Source organism: Microcaecilia unicolor, chromosome 5 (genome assembly GCF_901765095.1).
Source record: "Microcaecilia unicolor chromosome 5, aMicUni1.1, whole genome shotgun sequence".
Classification (NCBI taxonomy): Eukaryota; Metazoa; Chordata; class Amphibia; order Gymnophiona; family Siphonopidae; genus Microcaecilia; species Microcaecilia unicolor.
The window spans coordinates 133,234,297-133,255,000 of record NC_044035.1 but is presented as its reverse complement, the minus strand read 5'-3'; the positions used below and the strand labels follow the sequence as shown (position 1 = coordinate 133,255,000).

The 20,704-nt window shown below is 44.1% G+C and overlaps 1 protein-coding gene across 5 annotated transcripts in view; it reads right to left on the bottom strand.

Annotated features, from left to right (window-relative positions):
• LOC115470268 (synaptotagmin-15-like) overlaps window positions 1-20,704 on the bottom strand; it is a 68,419-nt gene that overhangs the window by 28,101 nt on the left and 19,614 nt on the right. For 4 of the 5 annotated variants that reach the window (XM_030203293.1, XM_030203294.1, XM_030203298.1 and 1 more), the window contains exons 5-6: window positions 16,111-16,281; window positions 10,443-10,563 (exon numbers count right to left, since the gene is read on the bottom strand). In XM_030203293.1, the coding sequence (XP_030059153.1) occupies window positions 10,443-10,563; window positions 16,111-16,281 (292 nt within the window). The remainder of the gene's footprint in view (window positions 1-10,442; window positions 10,564-16,110; window positions 16,282-20,704) is intronic. The other variant, XM_030203296.1, reaches the window with a different exon arrangement.

Sequence of the window (20,704 nt, the reverse complement as noted above, 5' to 3'; positions counted from 1 at the left end):
AGTGCCAGCTCGGACACGGCTCGGCATTGAATAGCTGGGGAATACTGCCACCACCGGCCACAAAAATGCTGACCGCCACTGGCTGAATACTGACCCCTTAAATTATTTTACTACTAGTAAAAAAGGCCCGTTTCTGTGAGAAATGAAACGGGCGCTAGCAAGGTTTTCCTCGGAGTGTGTATGTGAGTGACTGTGTGTGGCTGTGAGTGTTTCTGCTAGAGAGTGTGTGTGTGAGCGTATGTGAGCCACAGTGAATGTGAGAGAGTGTTTCACACAGATACAGTGTATGTGAGAGAGAATGTGTGTGTGAGACAGAGTATGTGTGCGATACACAGACTCTCTGTGAGATCGCGAGTGTATGAGATTGAGAGAGTGTGGAGGGTTGTACAGTTTGTGTATGATGTGGGGCGGGGAGATGGTAGAGGCATCTGCACTTGAGAGTGTTTGGGGGGGGGGGGGAGGACAATTGCATTTGTTCCCCTGTACTTCCCTTTCTTTTGCCCCGTTTTGGAAGTTGGGGGGAGGGGGGTTGCCTTGTTTTTGGATTGTTTGATTTGCATGACTAATCTGCGTACCCATTCTGGGGGGGGGGGGAGGAGCGTAGTGTTGTCCTGCATCAGTGTATGTGTTTTTTTTGGTGGGGGGGGGGGGCTGTGGGTGGGTGTGTGGGTGGGTGTGACTGAGATAGATAGATGTTGAATGTCCTTGTTAGAGTTTGTGTATGAAGGGGGGTGGGATTGTGTGTGTGTGTGTGTGTGTGTGAGAGAGAGAGAGAGAGAGATGCTGTCTCTCCATGGCAGAGTGTGTGTATGTTGTTGTGTGAGTTGGGAGGTGGAGTTTGGTTGTGTTTGTGGGTGTGGGTGTGGGTGTGAGTGAGAGTGAGAGATGCTGATTTTCCAGGGTAGAGCTTGTGTATGTATTTTTTTGGGGAGGGGGGGAGTGTGTGGGGGTAAGTGAGAGACACCGTGGCAGAGTTTGTGTCTGCTGTTGTGGGGGTGGTTGGGGGTTCTATTAGATTGTAAGCTCTTTGAGCAGGGACTGTCTCTCTTTGTTAAATTGTACAGCACTGCGTAACCCTAGTAGCGCTCTAGAAATGTTAAGTAGTAGTAGTAGTAGTAGTAGTGTGTGTGTGTCTGCGTGAGTGTGATTCTCCATGGCACAGTGTTTGTATGATGCTTGTGGGAAGGGTTGGGGGGTTGAAGGAATGTATGTCTGTGTGTGTGTCATACAGAAACATGCTGATTTTCCTTTGGATATTTCTTGTATGATGTCGGTGGGGGGGGGGGGGGGGGTGTAGCAGCGTCTGTGTGGGAGAGTCTGGGCACTCTCCAGGATCAACTTTTCCTGTTTTGAAATAATCCCGTCCGTTTTGCAGCAGCATTGTGGTAAAATGACAGCTGGTGCTGTGCGTGAGCGGATTGACACATTGATCGTAGCCGGTGCACAGGCGCGCTTGTTGTGGGCACGGGACTCGATTGGCGCTTTGTTTTGCAGCGAGACACAGGTGTGCTTGGTGTTGTCACGCAAGTGGAGTTGAAGGTGCGCACCTGTGTGCACACGAGTTGGGCGAGCGCGATTCTTTAATGCCGGTATAACTCATTACCCGCCCTCGACGTCATAACGTGTTGACGCGAGGGCGGAGCAGACAGAGATGGTCGCTTGTTGTGGGCACAGGAGTGGCTTGGTGGGTTTTTGTGCAGCAAGACACAGGCGCGCTTGGTGTTTGCATGCGAGTCTATGTAGTTGAAGGCGTGTGTGCAAGCGAGCGCGATTCTTTAATTCCAGTATAACTCATTACCCGCCCTCGATGTCATCACGTTTTGATGCGAGGGCGGAGCAGACAGAGATGGAGCCTGAGCTTCGGATGTTACAAACCCTTCACTGGGAGTCAGCTTCAGAACGTTGAGGGTGCTTTTTATTATATAGGATTTTCAACAGAACCCAGTTCATTATAGCAAAAATGTATACAATTAGTCTTTCACTAGTACATACAGATCCTTTAAAGACTTACACTTTCCAGCTTGTTTGCTTAATTAGGAAAGGACATCTTTTCTGAAAACCGATCAGAATAAATCATTTAGTGTGCCCGAGGAAATCAAATGCTTGCCCCCACCCCATTATAATATAATATACATTTTAACACTCCAACAGCCTCATGTAGCTCTGACTCCAGAGAAATGCCAGCAGAGGAGAAAGCAGCAGGTAAGAAGTGCTGCTGCTGATCTTTCCTGCTGACTGGAGGACAATGCACGTGGGGAGGGAGGGAGGGAGGGGGGGGGGAACAGATCTCAGGCCCAGATGCACTAAACTTTAACGACCCTTTAACGAAGAAATTTTCAACCATAGCATGCATTAAAGGCCATTTTCCGACGATGCTAGCAGCTAACGAAAACAGAATGCAAACGAGTCACTTACAATTGCAATGTGGACAATTCAGGATGCACTAACCATACCGACGATTGCACCGAATCATTTACCGTGAAATATTTAACGTGAGGTCAGAGCTGTTGTTAAGGCCAGACACTGCTCCCCGCTTCTCCCTGCAGCATAAAATTCCAAGCTGGCACGTTTGAAAATATAAATAACCCACACAAACACGTGGCTCCCCGCTTCCCCCTGCATAAAAAAGAAAATCAAACCAAAAAGCAAAAAAGGATCGGGAGGGGGCAAAGGCGCTCGTCAGGAGTGTCCTGTATGGATGGCCTTGCCCCCCCCCCCCGAGGTCGCCGCTGTTCCCTGCTTCCCCCTTTATTAAATAAAAAACCAAAACAAAAATCAAAAGTTTAGCAGCCCCGGCCCCCCTCCCTTCCTCTCTCTCTTTCTCCTTCTCCCACAGCTCTGCCTCCCGCCATCCTCCACCCCCGTGCCCCGCCCCCTGAGGTCATCGCCGCCGCTCCCCCCTCCACCAGACCCCCCCCCCTCCGCCTTACCAGGCCCACGCAGTGCCTCTCACCTCTGTGTGAAGGCGCTGCACGGACAAAAAGAACATCTGATCGCCGCGAGTCTTCAGGACGTCTCTCCTTCCCTGACCTGGGCCCGCCCCCATCTGACATAGGTTGGCGGCGATGACCTCAGGGGGCGGGGCATGGCGGGAGGCGGAGCTGTGGGAGGAGAAAGAGAGAGAGAGAAAGGGAGGGGGCCGGGGCTGCTAAACTTTTGATTTTTTGTTTTGATTTTTTATTTAATACAGGGGGGAAACGGGGAGCAGCAGCGACCTCGGGCGGGGGGGGGGGGCAAGGCTGTCCATACAGGACGCTCCTGACGAGCGCCTTTGCCTCTTTTATTTTCAACGTGTTTGTGTTTTGGTCTTTTTTTTGTTTGTTTTGACGTTTGTGGCATGCGCAGAGCAGCCAGCATAACGCTTGGCTGCTCTGCACATGCTTTAGGGGCCGATTAACGATGGGGATTACACCAGTTTGATGCATTGTACTTTACAATACCGCACTGAACATGTGCAGCTTGTTTTTTTGGTGCATTCTTCGTTTTTTGTTAATTCGTTAAGGACTTTTACATTTTAGATTTTTTTTTTTACTTTGGTTGATGCATCTGGGCCTCAGAGAGCAGAAGTGGCTCTGGTCTTTCCTTCTCTTCCCCTTCTGCCACCCTCTCTTTCTACCAGCAGCTGATTTACCAGGCTATAAATCTGACTTGGAAGTCACCGAGTTAGCACATCTGAGAAAGCCCCTGCTAAACATTTGGGCCCTAGGCACATGCCTTGTTTGCCTATGCCTTAATCCTGTCCTGAGCAAGTCCAATTCTGCATGCACAAAGTCACAGAGGAAACCTGCTGAATTTCTTACATTGTTTTGTAATCCCATTTTCTGTTTGCAGTAGTGCTTGTGGCAGATGGCTCTACTGCCAGAGTAAACACCCTTGACATTTGGCACGGGGTATCTTGTTTGTATCACAGGCACTCATTCAAGGAAACTGCCCTTTATTACAGGAACCTGTAACCCTGATAACAAGTTTTTGTAAGTAGTACAATGGGAGTTAAATAGATTTGTCTTTTAAGTGACATTTTTCAAAATGTGTGTTGTACTGAATTTTCCAACACATCACCCTTACAAATTTTCCTAATTTGAAAGAACCTCCACTATCCAATGATAGTGTCCGTTCCAACTGATAATATAAATATAGGGGGGGGGTCAATATTTAAAGCGATTTAACCAGGCAGGAGAGGCGCCTGCCTAGCTAAATTGTCTGTGTGGGGCTCTCTGCTGATATTCAGTGGCACATAAATGGATAGTGCTGTTGAATAACAGTGCTAACCGCCTAAACTTAAATCTGCTATTAAGTGGGCGGGTCCAGCAGCATAAAATGGTGTACTTTAAAAATCTGCAAATAACCAAGGTCCAATTTGGTGGCTGGGCCACTTAATTTAGTGGGAACTCATCATGTTACAATCAAAAGAAATTTCAGAGGACCTAGATAGGAGGAATAGATTATATATATATATATTAGGAGGCAATTCTATAACTTGCCACCTCGATTTAGACACTAATATGGGGCGTACAGCAACAATTCGATATGGCACTTAAGCACGCCAAAGTTGTTATAGAATACTTGCGCAAACCCACATTGCCATGCCAAAACTTAGATACCACTCTTTACACCATGTCAGGTATAATTGGTCACACCTAAGTGAGCCAAGTGACGTGCAGAACTGATAGTATTCTTTTATTTATGTAAAATTTTCAAATTAATTCCAAGATAACTATCTTGTACAGAAACAAACAAGATAACAAATACAAGCAAAATCCTTATAACATAAAGTCCTCGACATTGTGGGGGAGGAGATCAACAGAAATTATTAAAAGAATTTAGCACATATAGGGGTCTGTTTACTAACAGGAGTGATAGTAACTAAATAAACATTAAGGCAAATGGCTACTTAGAATGCCAATTATTCATTAATCTAAATGGCTTACATTGCAGCCCTATTCGGAGAACTATATATAACTCGCCAACTGCTGATGAAAGCAGTTAACTGTGCAGGATCAAATAATTCATATGTTACTGACTGGTACTTAATTATACATTTACAAGGGTATTTGAGGAGAGAAAAAAAAAAAAAAAAAAGAGTGCTCATATTTGAAGAATTCCAGACTTCAATCAAAGAAAACTTCTCCTCTGGGTCTCTTTGCACAAATCTGGAAAAATCTTGATGCGTAAACCCAGAAAAGAAGTATCTCGCTTTTTAAAGAATATGCATAGTAACCAGTTATGATCAGAAACCAAAGATAATGCCAATGTGGCCGAAGTTACTGCTTCAGTTCCAGATGTCTCCAGTTTTTCAGAAATATTGAAAACATCGACCTCAGGGGCCTGTGCACCTTGAGACATCAATGGCTCTTTATTTGTGGACAAATAGTAAATATGCAATATTGGGGAGCATAGATTCCTCAGACACTTGCAAAACTTCCTTCAAATATCTTTTAAACATGCGTCTTGGTGATATTACGGGTAACTTAGGAAAATTTATTCCCAGTAAATTACAGGCTTGAGTATAATTTTCTAAATTTTCAATTTTCCTCTTAATAATGTTATTTTCAGTTATGGTTGAAGCATTGATTGCTTGAAGCATTTTAATTTGAGCAGAATTCTCATCACTCAATTGTTCAGTTTGCTTCATTTGTGTAATTTGCTTGAATATTAAGGTTAACAGTCAATATTTGTGCCAAAAGGGCCTTACCCATTTCTGTCACAGCCATCCAGTTAGTCTCTAAAGAAAATACAGGGGGCCTCTGAAGTGAAAACTCAACAATTTTGGCTTCCCTTGGTCCGCTTCCATCAATAGCAGTGGCCACATCCACTTCCGACACTGCAACTCCACCCAATACTGCTCCTGGCATCTGTTGACCCGGAGGACCTGAAGATTCCTCCTGTAGCATTGAATCCATACCTCTGTGGATTGGAACAAACGATGTCTTGCATCAAGCTCCAAGCTCTGGGTCCAGTGAGGCACTTGTGGCGGGGGCATCCATAGATGCGGAGTCAGTGAGATGTCAGTCTAGAGGTCTGGATCACAATGCCAAGTCATGGTGTCAGAACAGCCAGGAAATCACGAACTGCAAGCAAAGATGGAGTTTGACTCTGACGGAGAAAACTATCCATAGGACCCACAAATGAAGAAAAAAACTTGAGGCTGTGGTTCAGAGGGTTAAATGCTCAGCTTTCCTTTCTTCTTCACCATAGCGGAACACAGCACAACTAAGCAGTGGTCACCATCTTGACTCCTCCATCAAACTGTTAGTAATCTATAAGTCCATGTCCACCCATGCTTCTCCCATGTTTAAGTATATAAGTATTGCCATACTGGGACAGACCAAAGGTCCATTAAGCCCAGCATTCCGTTTCCAGCAGTAGCCATCCCAGGTCACAAGTACCTGGCAAGATCCCAAAACAATACATTTTATGCTGCTTATCCTACTGTACGTACTGTAGCTACTTTACAGAATAGCGCCTAGTGCACTTATGTGTGAAATTGCCAATTAAAGCAGGGCCCCGCCCCCCCCCCCCCAAGTCATTGTCGCCCCCCTCTGTCCACCACCGGGCCAGGCCCCCATGAATTCAAATCATAGCGCCTCACCTCGACCTCGTTCCGTGTGAAAGAAGCTCTTTCCATTTTTTTCTTTGACTTTTTGCTCTCATATTCCATCTCTGCACACTGTGGAGATATAGCCGCAAGTCTCTGCAGTCCAGACTCTTCATGTCTCCTCCCCAAGCATAAGAGCCTGGACTACCATGAATACTGTTTTATTTACCCCTCTCTAGACCTCCGGGGGACCCATGCCCGCAGGGATGAAGGGTGGGTTTCAGAGGACTCATTTTGACACGGAGGTGGAGAGGGGGTGTCAGAAGGCTCATTTTAAATCTAAGACCCAGGACCTCGGCTTTCTGACTTCTGGTGTCTATGTGTATCTTTGGCCACCTATTCTCCCACATAATGTACTGAGGAGTAGAAGATACCTTACTTATGTGAACACTATTTGTGTAAGAATGTTCCAAGAAACAGATAGACAATCAAGAAATTGAGGCACAGACTAGGAAAGCAAGTGATAGAGATAATCTTTATTCTCACCAATTAGAACTTCAATCTGGCACACTCATCAGTCAGATTCTCAGGTGGACCGACCGTAGTTCTGCCCTCTGGGTAGAGTTGGGGAAAGTTCCAATCCCCGCCAAGATTTGCAGATCTTAAATAGTATCTGCTGGCCATTCAATTCAATAGAGATACATTTTTTTTCATCTGTGAATCATACTTAACCGCAGATCAGGTGCCCACCGTCTCCCTCCTCCCCCCCCCCTTTCTGTTATTTCTTAATAACTGCCATTTCCTGAAGTGTAAACATCTTTCCTAATATAGAGAGAATAGTATTCATATCTCATGATCCAGGATGCCATCTTTACAAAAGCAGACTCCATCTTATGAACCAAACTTCTTACTATTTTTGCCATTAATTCCTCCATCTTGGCCCTTACACTGTATTCGAATGTCACACTAGATCCTAATAAGGCTTGCCAAGTGGTCCTGCTTCCGCAGGCGCTCAGCTACAAGGCCATCATCAGATTTTCAGGCCTAGTCAGTGCTTTTCAGCAGCTTAGGCTATAGAACTCGGCCCACCACTATACCAGTGGAGGGGTCTCACGTTGTGACACATATTAACATTCCCCTCTTCACCCTATCTCATAGGGTGACACTAGGGTTGTCTATCATGGTACCATCCATTCCAGAAGGTATCCTGTAAAGCTATCTATTTAGAGAGTCTGATTGGAAGCTGGTATGGCAAAGATTTCGGAATCCTGATCACAACATAGATACCATCTCTGTCTTATTCTAACCCCTCTTGGGGCTAACTCATTTCTGCGATTGAGCAACAACCTACAACTACAAAGGCAATATCTTTTAACCTATTAATATGCAGGTTTTATCATACTCTTACATATGTATATATATTGCTAACAATCATCAAGCTAATTAATTCCTCGGTTATATACTGATTATATGCTGATTATACGTTTGCATTGATTACACAGTTATACTGATTATTGATCACATCCTTGTATGAAGAATTATGTAATTATTTTGCATTCCTGTGTACTCTGAATCTACTATATGGTTGCAGGTACCTCTGTAGCTTCTCTAGCATTTGCATAGCGATTGGTCCATCTCATAGGGAGATAGTCCAATGTATTGTCTCCTGTGGTGTTGGGGAGGAGATTTTCGTACAGGACATATTGTCCTGTTGCTGCTTTCTTGGTTATGGCAGTTTCAATTAAGCATTCTACTAAGCCTCTAGCACATGGGATTATGCAGCATCCTACCAATACGAAAATAGCAACCACTATGGTGGGTGCTGCAGAAATGATAAATGTCTTCCATTTACCAAAAGCTTTATCCATCCAGCCAGTCCAGGATGTATCAACACCTGAGTTTTCAGCCAATTCCTCTGAGAGCGAGGTAAGGCCTTTCAAAGCTCTGGTGATTGACCCATCTGGGGCAGTGTTGTTGGGGATAAAGGTGCAACATTGAGGCATATTTTCAAAGCACTTTGGGAGGCTAAGTTCCATAGGTTTCTATGGAACTTTGGGAGGCTAAGTGCTTTGAAAATGAGCCCCTTTGTGTACCTATTTTGCGGCACACTCCTCCGTCTGCCGCTAACGATTGGTCGGGGTCACCACTGTTTTATTTACCCCTCTCTAGACCTCCGGGGGACCCATGCCCACGGGGATGAAGGGTGGGTTAACAATACCGTCCATTTGTAAACAGAAGCTGTGTGAGACAATTATTCTGCTGGCATCATATTAAAGGTATCTATCGTTATCTATTTCCTGGGTGAGTGTGTGTGAGTCTGTAGTCAATGTACTTTTATTATCCAAAAATACAAAAGAACTCACAAGATACCAGCAGGAGTCACTGCTGTTCTAGATCAGCAGGAGAAAAAGTTATTTAAAGAATTAGATCAGGAAACAAGGAAAAATAAGTGGCAAATGCATAAATACAGTGTGAAATATGTCATTCCAGAAATTGTATGTGGATCAAGCCTGGGCAAATGAACAGTTAAGGAGAGAGAACTGAAATCTAAGGAGAAGAAATTGATAGTTGCAGCCCGGGACAGTGGATTATGGACAAGATGATTCACAGCAAGTATAGAAAAACTGGTACAACAGACATCTGTTCAAAAAAAAAAAAAGAGCTACAAATAGTTACTCATCTTGTAGCTGGCTGTGAAGTGCTGATAGTAGAAAATTTCTATAAGGAAGGGCACTATAAGGTGCCACAACTCATTCATTAGGTGTTCCTAGGTCGGCTGCCATCCAGGGCAGATTGTTCCTGCACCCCCCAGACACATTACCCCCCCCCCCCCCCCCTCCCGGTGCATCACCCTCCCAGCAAATCACATTCCCCCCCAGCAAATCATGACACCCCATAGGCACATCACCCCACCCCCCCAAGCGCATCGCTCCTACCTCCTGGGGTTGCAGGAAGCAGTCAGGTGGCTGTTGGCTCTGCCGGTTCCCTGCCTCAGAACAGAAAGTAACATCAGAGGGAGCAGGGAGCCAGCCACATGGCTGCTCCCTTTACCCCCTTGCAGCATGCACCAGGGGCAGACTGCCCCCACCGACCCGCCCATGGTTCGCCACTACATTGGAAATTTTGTAAATGTTACAATGTTATTTTACTGGAAAAGCATTAGGATCATGACCTTAAGAGAACTGTGGAAAATGAAGATGATAAACTTAGGACATCCCCATCCTAACCAATAAAAAACTGGATGTAATATAGCTAGACTATTTAAGGTGATTAAGAAGGATTAGGCATTGCTTTGAACATGTCCAGTTTTAAATTGATTGTGCAGGCTCTGATAGTAAGTCAACTGGACTAAAGTAACTTATTATATGCTGGATGCATGATTATACTCTTAAAGAAGCTTCATACATTGCAGAGCACAGCAGTTTGGCTGATTTACTCCACTGGTAAATTTGTTAGAGTAACTCCATTATTGACGAAAGCTCATTTGCTGTTCAGGGTTTATTTTAAAGTCTGTGTTACAATTTTTAATATTTTGCATGGTTTAGTTCTGCCTCCACTGAATGCAAATCTCTCTCATGAATATTCATTGTGGATATCCCCAAAAACCTGACTGGCTGGGGTGCCTCCAGGACCAGGATTGGGAACCACTGGTCTAAGGGAAGGTAAAGAAATCTCTCAGGGCAAATCAGCTTATGTGGGGCCTCTCCCTCTAAACCTTCAGATGTAGCTCTCCTCCTACCCAGATACAGTCCTCTCTCCTTTATCTCCTCTTGCTGGCTTTAAACTAAAGTCTGACTTGTACGTGTCCCTCTTGTCTCAGGGCACACACAGTCGCAAACGTAATTCAGACAGGCTCAGTGAGTAAATGATCAGTGAGTAAATGATCAAAAATAAGCAGAATACTTACACACCATACCTCTGTCCTCATGGACTTGCAGGCCTTTAGCTCTCAACACCACCACAGTGAGACGTCCCAGGTAATCATTGTAGCTGAGAGAAAATTGTACATCTCCATACTCAGAAGGAGGCTTTAAAAATAGAAATAGCTCATTTGTACGTCACTCTTACATTTGCTAAAATTTTAAGTTTGTCCTTTTTCCTTATTCTCCATCCCTCTTTTGCCCAAGTTCTTCTTTGCAGGCCAAGGAATCTTGCTGTGTGTCATAATCACTTAACATATCATATTAAATCGGGAACACTAAATCATTATAGGTGTCCATAGGAAAGGCAACAGCACTTCACCTTTCATCCAAGGATACTAGGTTACCCTAGACTGGGGTGTCCAACGTCAATCCTCAAGGGCCAGAAACCAGTTGGGTTTTCAGGATTTCCTCAATGAATATGTATGAGATCTATTTGCATGCACTGCCTCCATACTTTGCAAACAGATCTCATACATATTGATAGTGGAAATCTTGAAAACCTGACCTGGAGAGGTTGGACACCCCTGCCCTAGACAAGCCTTCAGCCTGGTGCCCCCCCCCCCTTTTACTCCCCTTTCACAAAGCACACTCAGAACCCATGTTCCATGATGTTTTCAAGAAGAGCAGTATAGAAAGTTGAAATACACCATAAACCAGGTTGGAAGCCTGCCACAGCAAAACAGCATTAACAGTGACCGTAATTTTCAGGAACACCCATGACCTGCCCATGCCCCTCCCCTGGCCACGTCCACTTTTGTGATCCACACATTAGAATTTACACGAACCCCTTTACAGAATACACTTAGAAAGTTATGTGTGTAAATTCTAATTCATGCCAATTAGTGAGGATAATTTGCTTGTTATTGGCCAGTTATCAGTACTGATTAGCTTGTTAGCAATTAAGTTGCGCATGCAAATCATCTACATGTGCTGATTTGCGTATGTAACTTTAGTCGCCATGTATAGAATCTGTGGGAGTACACACTCTTTCCCGATATGCACATTTGCAAACCATGTGTGTACTAATATCAAGAAAGAAAATGCACTATGTGAAATAGCTCCCCCTATTTAGGAAATTAGGAAAAGTGCACACTCGTAATGACAGTCATTGCCAACTGAAAAAAACAAACAAACATGAAAATGAAACATTCTAGGTGCTCATCCCTCCTACGGACAGGGAGTGTGCCTTGCTGTTAATGCATGTGTTAAGGTGTTTTAACTATTAACACAGCAGATAACATGATCAATTAACTACACCTTCAGGAGGTGTACAATACTGCTTTCCTTGTTAGTAACCACATCATTAGTACACGGTAGCCACCAGAGTCCTACATTAGCATGATGACTGCCTTTCTCCAAGTGCCAAGGGATTCTAGGTCAGTTCCCACCTGGACCGTTCCTACCGGACAGTTCCCACCCACCAATTCCCATCTGGACAATTCCAACCCATAACCCAAAAAATGCAAAACACACTAGGATAAGTAATCTCCCTACCTTTTCTCTTCCAGGTTGTTGGGGGGGGGGGGGCCAGTACCCCCTCACAACATTATTTTTTACACATCCCTTTCCCCTTCCAGACATGCAGTTCATGTGGGGGGGGGGGCAATGCCCCCCCAAACTAGGTTTCAAACTAATTCATGTTTAATCTGGGATCTAAATGTCATAAATAAATAAGTAAATAAATAAATACAAACTGCAGTTCATGTGGGGGAGGGGGGAATGCCGCCCACAACCCCCAAACTAGGTTTCAACCTAATTCAGCCCCTCCAAAAGACACACTGATTACGATTTATAACAAATTACTACTCTACCTATGAAAAGTTATTCCGTTATTATACATCCTCTGTGTACATTCGTAGGCTGCTCTAACCTTGTTCCAAGACGCCACTAAAAAAAAAAAAAAAGTGCCATCAGGACTTATGGGACTCGATACAGTCGGTAAAAAAAAAAAAAAAAAAAAAGGATAGGAGAGTGGAAAATGACCAGGGGAGGGGGGGGAGAGAGTCCTTGATGGGAATTGTCCCCCTTAAGTGGGAATTGTCCCAGTGGGAGGGGGGAATTGTCCTAAGTGGGAATTGTCTGGGTGAGAACTCGCCTGATACCATGCCAGGAATGCTCCCTACAATTACTGCATTGGTTTGGCACTTAGCATACGTTAATTTTGGCTATTAACATATTATTTACTAAATCACATAAAGGTTTTGCAGTTAAGCACCACGTGCAAAATTACCATCTTTAAAAAGAGAAAAATGTTCACTTGAATGACTTTCAGGCTCATTTTCGAAAGAGAAGGATGCCCATCTTTCAACACAAATCGGAAGGTGGGCATCCTTCTCACAGGGTCACCCAAATCGGTATAATCGAAAGCCGATTTTGGGCGTCCCAAACTGCTTTCCGTCGCAGGGACGACCAAAGTTCACAGGGGCGTGTCAGAGGCATAGCGAAGGCGGGACTTGGGCGTGCCTAACACATGGACGTCCTCGACCCATAATGGGGGGAAAAAGAAAAGGGACTTCCCCAACAAACATTGGACGACTTTACCTAGTCCCGTTTTTCTTACGACCAAGGCACAAAAAGGTGCCTGAACTGACCACTGGAGAGAATCGGGGATGACCTCCCCTTACTCCCCCTAGTGGTCATTAACCCCCTCTCACCCTCAAAAAATTATCTTTTAAAAATATTTTGTGCCAGCCTCTATGCCAGCCTCAAATGTCATACTCAGGTCCACCACAGCAGTATGCATGTCCCTGCAACAGTTTTAGTAGGTGCAGTGCACTTCAGGCAGGCGGACCCAGGCCCATCCCCCTCCCTACCTGTTACACTTGTGGTGTTAAATGTGAGCCCTCCAAAACCCACCAGAAACCCACATCTAGGTGCCCCCCTTCATCCGTAAGGGCTATGGTAGTGGTGTACAGTTGTGGGTAGTGGGTTTTGGGGGGCTCAGCACACAAGGTAAGGGAGCTATGTACCTGGGAGCAATTTATTAAGTCCACTGCAGTGCCCCCTAGGGTGCCCTGTTGGTGTCCTGGCATATGAGGGGGACCAGTGCACTATGAATGCTGGCCCCTTCCACGACCAAAGGTCTTGCATTTGGTCGTTTCTGAGATGGGCATCCTTGGTTTCCATTAATCGCCAAAAATCAGAAACGACCAAGTCTAGGGACGACCATCTCTAAGGATGACCTAAATTTCAAGATTTGGGCGTCCCCAACCATATTATCGAAACGAAAGATGGACGTCCATCTTGTTTCGATAATACAGGTTTCCCCGCCCCTCCATCGGGATGTTTTTCAAGGACGTCCTCAGCAAAACTTGGGCGTCTCTTTCGATTATGCCCTTCCACATGTACTAAGCCAAGAAATATTGTGCATGGAATTTATTTGTGATTTACTATAGCACTTTAAACTGACTAGCAGAGCTAAGCGGTTTACAGACTAAAACAAATTATGAAAACTACAATGATTGACAGGAAAGAAACTCACACAGAGCTAGATTTGTGAAGCTACAACCTACTTTGTGCTTTGTTTTCATTCTTGTACTGAAAGGTTTGTGTTGTATTCCTGCTTTTTGTGGCACGTGTTAATAAGATTTAAAAAAAAAAAAAAAGAAAGAAACTAAATAAAAACAGACAGGAGGATTTGGCACATCATGCATTGAAGTTTCGGCACCAGAGCTTAGAAGCCAGGTCTTTAGCGCCAGTTTGAACTGTTTCAAAAATAACTTGCTTTGAATGTATAAAGGTAAACTGTTTCATAGGTGAGGGATAGTGAAAAGAAAATGTACTATTCCTGCGATAGACTCAAACTGAGCAAACCTTGGACCAGGAAGGACCAGATGATGGTTATTTAAAGATCTCAAAATACATGTGGGCATAGATGGGATAGTTACAGAGTTTAAATACTGTGGCACACCCAGTCTAAAAGCAAGTATTTTAAACTTCATGCAATGTTCAATTGGGAGCCAATGACGCTTTTCAAGTAAAGATGATCTCAACTGTAAGAATGACATAATATACATATGGCCGTATTCTGTAAGGTCTGTAGTCTTTTGAGAATCGATTTAGAAGCCCCATAAGTATTCAAAGCCATTTTATGACGTTTCCTTTCTTTTATTACATCAGTCTCAAAGTATGTAAGTGAAGTTGTAGCCATGTTTTCCAATTAGAGCACATGCTTCATGTCAAGGGTTGGGTATGAGATCTGTAGGTTAGTTGAGGGGAAGAAGTGGGATGCAGGGGGTTTCTGGCTGCCAGTGTTAGCCCAGGTTTCCCTCACTAGGGTACAGTGCCATGGAAAAACTAAAGGTCTGGTCATCTGCGTTTTAATTCTCTGCCCCAGAAGTTTAACGGAATTACCAACGAATACATTGTGCAGGCTGAGGATGTTTATTAATAGATCCCTACTGGATGGTAGTTTTCCATTAGAACTTGGACATTTTCAGGGCAATTCTATAACATAGGTGCTAATATTTGCAGGCATAAATGCTCACACCCAAAGCTAGGCATGAAAATGACTTAAGCTAGTATTCTATTTTAAAACGTTCTGTGCGGAACTGACTTTATAGAATTCGCACTTAAGAGTGCATCATCCCGAATCTAACTTTGGGCTCATTTACTGAATCTACTGTGCATGTGTTCAGAATAATGGCATCTATGTATCTATGTGCACACATATGCACATAACTGCCCAAATTCCACAGAGCATATTTACAAGGGAAGTGTACACATAGACGGAGCTCAAGCCCTTGCTCACAACTTACAGACTGCCGTAAGTTAAGTGTCAACATTTACACCAGCTCTATGATTGGCGTAAATTACAATAAGCTCCTACCGCATGCCTTCCAGGGGCCTAACTGTAGGTGACTTATTATACAACTGAACCCATTGTTGTGGCCAGTGGTGTAGCCACAGGGGGCCTAGAGGACCTGGGCCCCCATCCCCCTCTACCACTGGAGTATCCTTTGATTGGCTGGTGGGATGCCCAATCCCTGCCAGCTGATGAGATCCGCTGCTGGAACTGCCCCAGTGCTGCTTCAGTAGGGAAGAAGTGGAATGCATCCCTTCCCGCCAATGACATCATCGCTCCTCACGCATGCTCAGTTTGCACATGAACTGAGCATGAGCGAGGAGTGTCAATATTGCTGGAACTGTATGGGGAAATTGTACATTGGAATATTTTTAAAACTGTAATAAGCTTTGAGCTGTTTGGTTAAGCTGAATGTAAATGTTCAAATTCAGTTAAGTCAAATAAAAAATTAAATTAGATTTCTCAAAGTAAAGTGGAATGAGGCAGCAGTGGCATTTTGCACCTCTAGTATTTGTAAAAATGATAATCAGTTGCTGATCATAAAGGTTTTCTGCACTACTGGAGCCCATGAATGGCATGGAAGGATCTCTGGAATGCTACTAGACAAGTTTTGGACAACAAAGTTCAGGATTTTTGAAAGTTTTGTTTCGCATCGATAAACCGTACCAATTTTTATTCTGAGTTAGTATTTGGTTTGCAGCATTCTCATTCCTATTGAACTGCTAAAATAACATAGCAGCACAGTAGATGATGGTAGCTATGCATCAAACTGCCCATCCACTCTGTTTAGGGTTTAGGGTTGTATGGCTACTTTTACTATCAATTACACCTTTCAGTTAGCGTCTCACCTCCAAGTTCTCTGCCTCCAGGTCCCTCCAGATCACTACTTTGCTTTCTCCAGTTGGCATTTCATTTTTCAGGGGAAACAATACCTGCCCCAGGAGATGGTGCTTCTTCAGCTTATCAACATGGTAGACAGAAAATTTCAATGTTCTTTGATTTAGAGTTTTACTGGAAACCTGCAGCAAAAAGGTGGATTCGAAGATCATTTCTGTGCAGTGTTTATAGCTCCACAATTAGCAGAAAATATGATAAATAGGATGTATTCACTGATCATCCATGGCAGTGGGCTGGTGTTGAAAATGCTGGGTTATTTTCACTGATAAATCGAGAGCAGTTATTTCCAGTGGTGCCAAACTGTAATATATCTAACTCAGGATGTCAGAACTCCTTCAAGAGCAAATTCATCTGTTACATATTGCTCCTATATATTGTTCTTTCTTAGGATAATTTCATCGTAGTGGTTACAGCTGTTAACCAGTTTTAACAATGTGACAAAATGTGTCAGGTCGCTATCTCTGATATAATAAAGACTGTTGGACTCGCGTCTCCAGTGGTGAATCGTCTATTAGTCTCTACTTTTGCCTTCTGTGTACAGCTGTTAACCAAGCAGGAAAGGATTATGCATAGGCAAACTAGGCATATAGGTCTGCTAACTCTCCCATTTGAGATCAGGAAACCTCTGACATGTATTATACTTGAGAGGGGCAAGGGCAGGGTTGCCAAGCAATAGCTTTACTTAAAGGAGGCCAGTGGCTGGCAGAAGCCTTAAATCAGCAATAGAATGGTCAGTAATTTGCCAATAATCTACATCTCTAGCAGGAGACATGCATTGCTCCCTTCTGCCCCTCTATACGGCTCTAAACCCTTTCCAGGCCCTTTGAATCTCCTGTCTGCCTACCTTAACTCTTTCTCCTTCCCCTCTCGCACAGACTTCCACTACCTCTTCAGGCACCTATCCAAAACGGCCCAGGTAAACTGCTTGGCCAGGTTTCTATCACAGCAAATTGTGAATGAATGTCAGAAGTAAATCAATATGTACTCACAGGTCATATAGAGGACTCTCTGTTGGGTTTTACGTGAGAGGCTGGGCATGTGAGCCTGCACATACTCAATACCTATATTCCCTTATAACCTGCTGCTACAGTCACACCTAGAACTAACCCCTTAAGCACTGTTCCTTCTAAGCTGAGCAGGAGTCCTCATCTACAGTCCTGCCAGTGGTGGGTGCTGTTTCACTATCACATTTTCAATAGCAAGGGACAGGTAAGCTCTGCAGGACTCCAAGGAACCTGCCTGTCCCTAGGGATTGAAAATACAATGTTGTAGCACCATCCCCCACTGGCAGAAATGCAGTTAAAAGACTCCCACTCAAATTAAAGAGAACAATGCCCTTAAACTTCCCTCTACCCATCTCAGAAGAGTTCGTCTAGGGCAGAAGAGCCTGAAGAGGAGGAAACCATGAATGGAGATCTCTGGGCAGAGGGCGGAAAGACTGGGGACTCATAAATGCCTATGGTTCAGTATACAATGCCTTGTAAAAGTCTTCATACCCTTACATATTTTTATACTGTAACTAAAAAATAAAATTTGAAATGCATTAGAGTTGGGGCCCTGTTTACTAAGGTGCATTAGTGTTTTTAGTGCTCCTACATTTAGCGCGTGCGCTGACCATGTAGGCACCTATAGGGATACTGTAGGCACGTACACGGTTAACGTGCATTAAAAATGTTAACGCACCTATAACGCTGCTTAGTAAATAGGGACCTAAGTGTTCATTACTCCGATCTACACATCATATTTTACACTTTCAATATTCAAGAAGTAATTAAGAATAATAAACCAAAAAATCTTAACTGCATATGTTTTCACAACTTTTGTCATAAGTGAACCCAAATTATCTCCTGTTACAAAAATAGCCTTAATAAGGCTTATAATCAAATGGAGACCACCTGTATGCAATCACAGTACTTGAGCTGATTTAAATACTTCTGGATGAGGAATCAAGCTATTTCTGTCATATGACATGGAGCTCTAAACATCTAAACATGGAGCTGCCAAAAGAACTCCACAATAAAGTTATTGGGAAAGGTTAATAAGAAAATTTCAATGCATTCGAATATTCCTTGGGGCAAAGGTAGATCAATCATTATAAAGAGGAAACAGTATTGGCACTATCAAGACACTGCTTTCATCAGGCCATCCCTCCAAAGACAGTAGCTGTGGGTTAAGGAAGCAGTGGAGGAAAGTCACTCACTATGAGGTCTATGATTATTTAAAAAGATCTCTGGCTGAGACTGGAGAAAATGTTGATGGATTAATCCCTGTGTGGACAGGAAACCAAGAATAAAGACACTGCTGAAGAAAAACCATATAATTTCATAGTCTGAAGAGACCAGAGTGGAATTTTTTGGTGTAAGTGCTATGATATGTGTGGCATAAAACAACCATAACACAGCACATCCCCCCTGCTGACTCCATCTCTACAGTAAAGCATGGCAGTGGCAAACTTATGTTGTGGGGCTACTTTAAGTAACACAGGGACAAGAAGAAATGTGAAGGATCAAAGGAAAGTGGATGGTGCAAAGTACAGGCAAATCCTGGAGGAAAACCTGACATGGGAAGAAGATTCACCTTTCAGCAGGACAATGATTCCGTGAACAAATCAAAAGCAATGATGAAGTGGCTCAGCAAGACGAAAGGAAAGGTCCTTGAGAGAAACATTTATAGCTGCAGCAGTTCATTGTGCTGAGACTTTGTTCATAACATAATTACATGTTTGAATCAAAAGACTATCCACTCATTTGTTGTGACCTCTGAGCAGGTTATTTGAGCAAAAATATTGCCCATTTTCATTGGTTGTGACCTTTGAGTAGTTCTTTATCAGTACATGACCCCCCCCCATAGGCGTAGTTTGACTGTTTCATTTGGGGGGGGCAAAGAATGGGCGGAGCAGATTAGCATATCATTTGCATATATACATATGCAAATGAATATGCTAATATGGAGGACGGAATTGAAATTTACAGGCAAAATATCACAGATGCACATTTCAAAAAGCTGACACATTTCAATTAATAAATTATGAATAAAATACTTTTATCTACCTTTGTTGTCTGATCATTTAGTTTTTCTATTCGCTTTGGTCCCAGTGTCTTCTGTTTTATGCAGTGTCTTCTTTCCAGTAGGCTTCCCTCTGCTCCCCACCCTCCCAGTCCCATCCATCTCTTGCTCCTTCCCTCTGCTCCCCACCCCTCCCAGTCCCATCCATCTTCTGTTCCTTCCCTCTGCTCACCATCCCTCCGTCCCATCCATCTTCTGCTCCTTCCCTCTGCTCCCCACCCTCCCAGTCCCATCCATCTCCTGCTCCTTCCCTCTGCTCCCCACCCTCCCAGTCCCATCCATCTCTTGCTCCTTCCCTCTGCTCTCCACCCCTCCCAGTCCCAACCATCTCCTGCTCCTTCCCTCTGCTCCCCACCCCTCCCAGTCCCACCTATGTGGGAACAGGAACTTGAAGAGAAGGCTTTGGGGCACAGCCAAAGGCAGCGTGTACATCGCTACCGCTGCCAGGAACGCTGAAAAAGACTGCTGCCTGCGCCGGAGGGAGGGAGGAAGAGAGAGGGGTAGACGGACACGCTCCTCTAGTCCTCTCCGTCCGCTTGGCTTCCCTGCCCTTTCTGTCTGCGTCCCGCCTTCCTCTGATGTCAGAGGAAGGCGGGACGCAGAGAGGGCAGGGAAGCCAAGCAGATGGAGAGGAGTGCGTGCCTGCATGTTTTGTTTTTTTTTTAACTAATGGCGCGGCAGCGCCTCGTCGTCGTTTGGGGGGGCATTGCCCCCCCCCCAGTCTACGCCTATGCCCCCCCCCCCCGATGCAGCCTTGGTTCATTGTGTTATTTTACCATTATCAGTAAAGCTTGTTTTAACTTGATGATATCACTGGTCTACCAGTTAAAGCCCAGACCTAAATCAAATAGAAAATGTGGCAAGATGTGAAGACAGCACTTCATAGGTAATCGCACTCCATAGGTGATCCCCAGCCAACTTCAAAGAGTATGAGCTATTTTGCCACGAGGAATGGGCATAAACTGCACCATCTCACTGTACAAGGCTAGTAGACGTATCCTAAATGATTAATGGCTGCTATTACTGCCAAAGGGACTTCAACCAAGTATTGCGTCAAGGGCTATGAAAGGGAATTGGGATCTGATATGCCGCCTTTCTGTGGTTTTTGCAACTACATTCAAAGCAGTTTACATAGTATATACAGGTACTTATTTGTACCTGGGGCAATGGACTTGCCCAGAGTCACAAGAAGCTGCAGTGGGAATGGAAACCGGTCCCCTAGGATCAAAGTCCGCTGCACTAACCACTAGGCTACTCCTAAAGAGTTATACAATCAAGACCTTTGATTTATCATTCTTAATTACTTTTTGAATACATCTGTACTTTCACATTGTTTCACTGATCTACAAAGCATACTATATACTTTCAAACTCCTATTTCAATGCATCTTGAATTGTATTTTTTAGACAACAGAATGTGAAAAATGTAGAAGGGTGTGAAAGACTTTTAAAAGTCACTACAATATTAAGCCAGACCTGT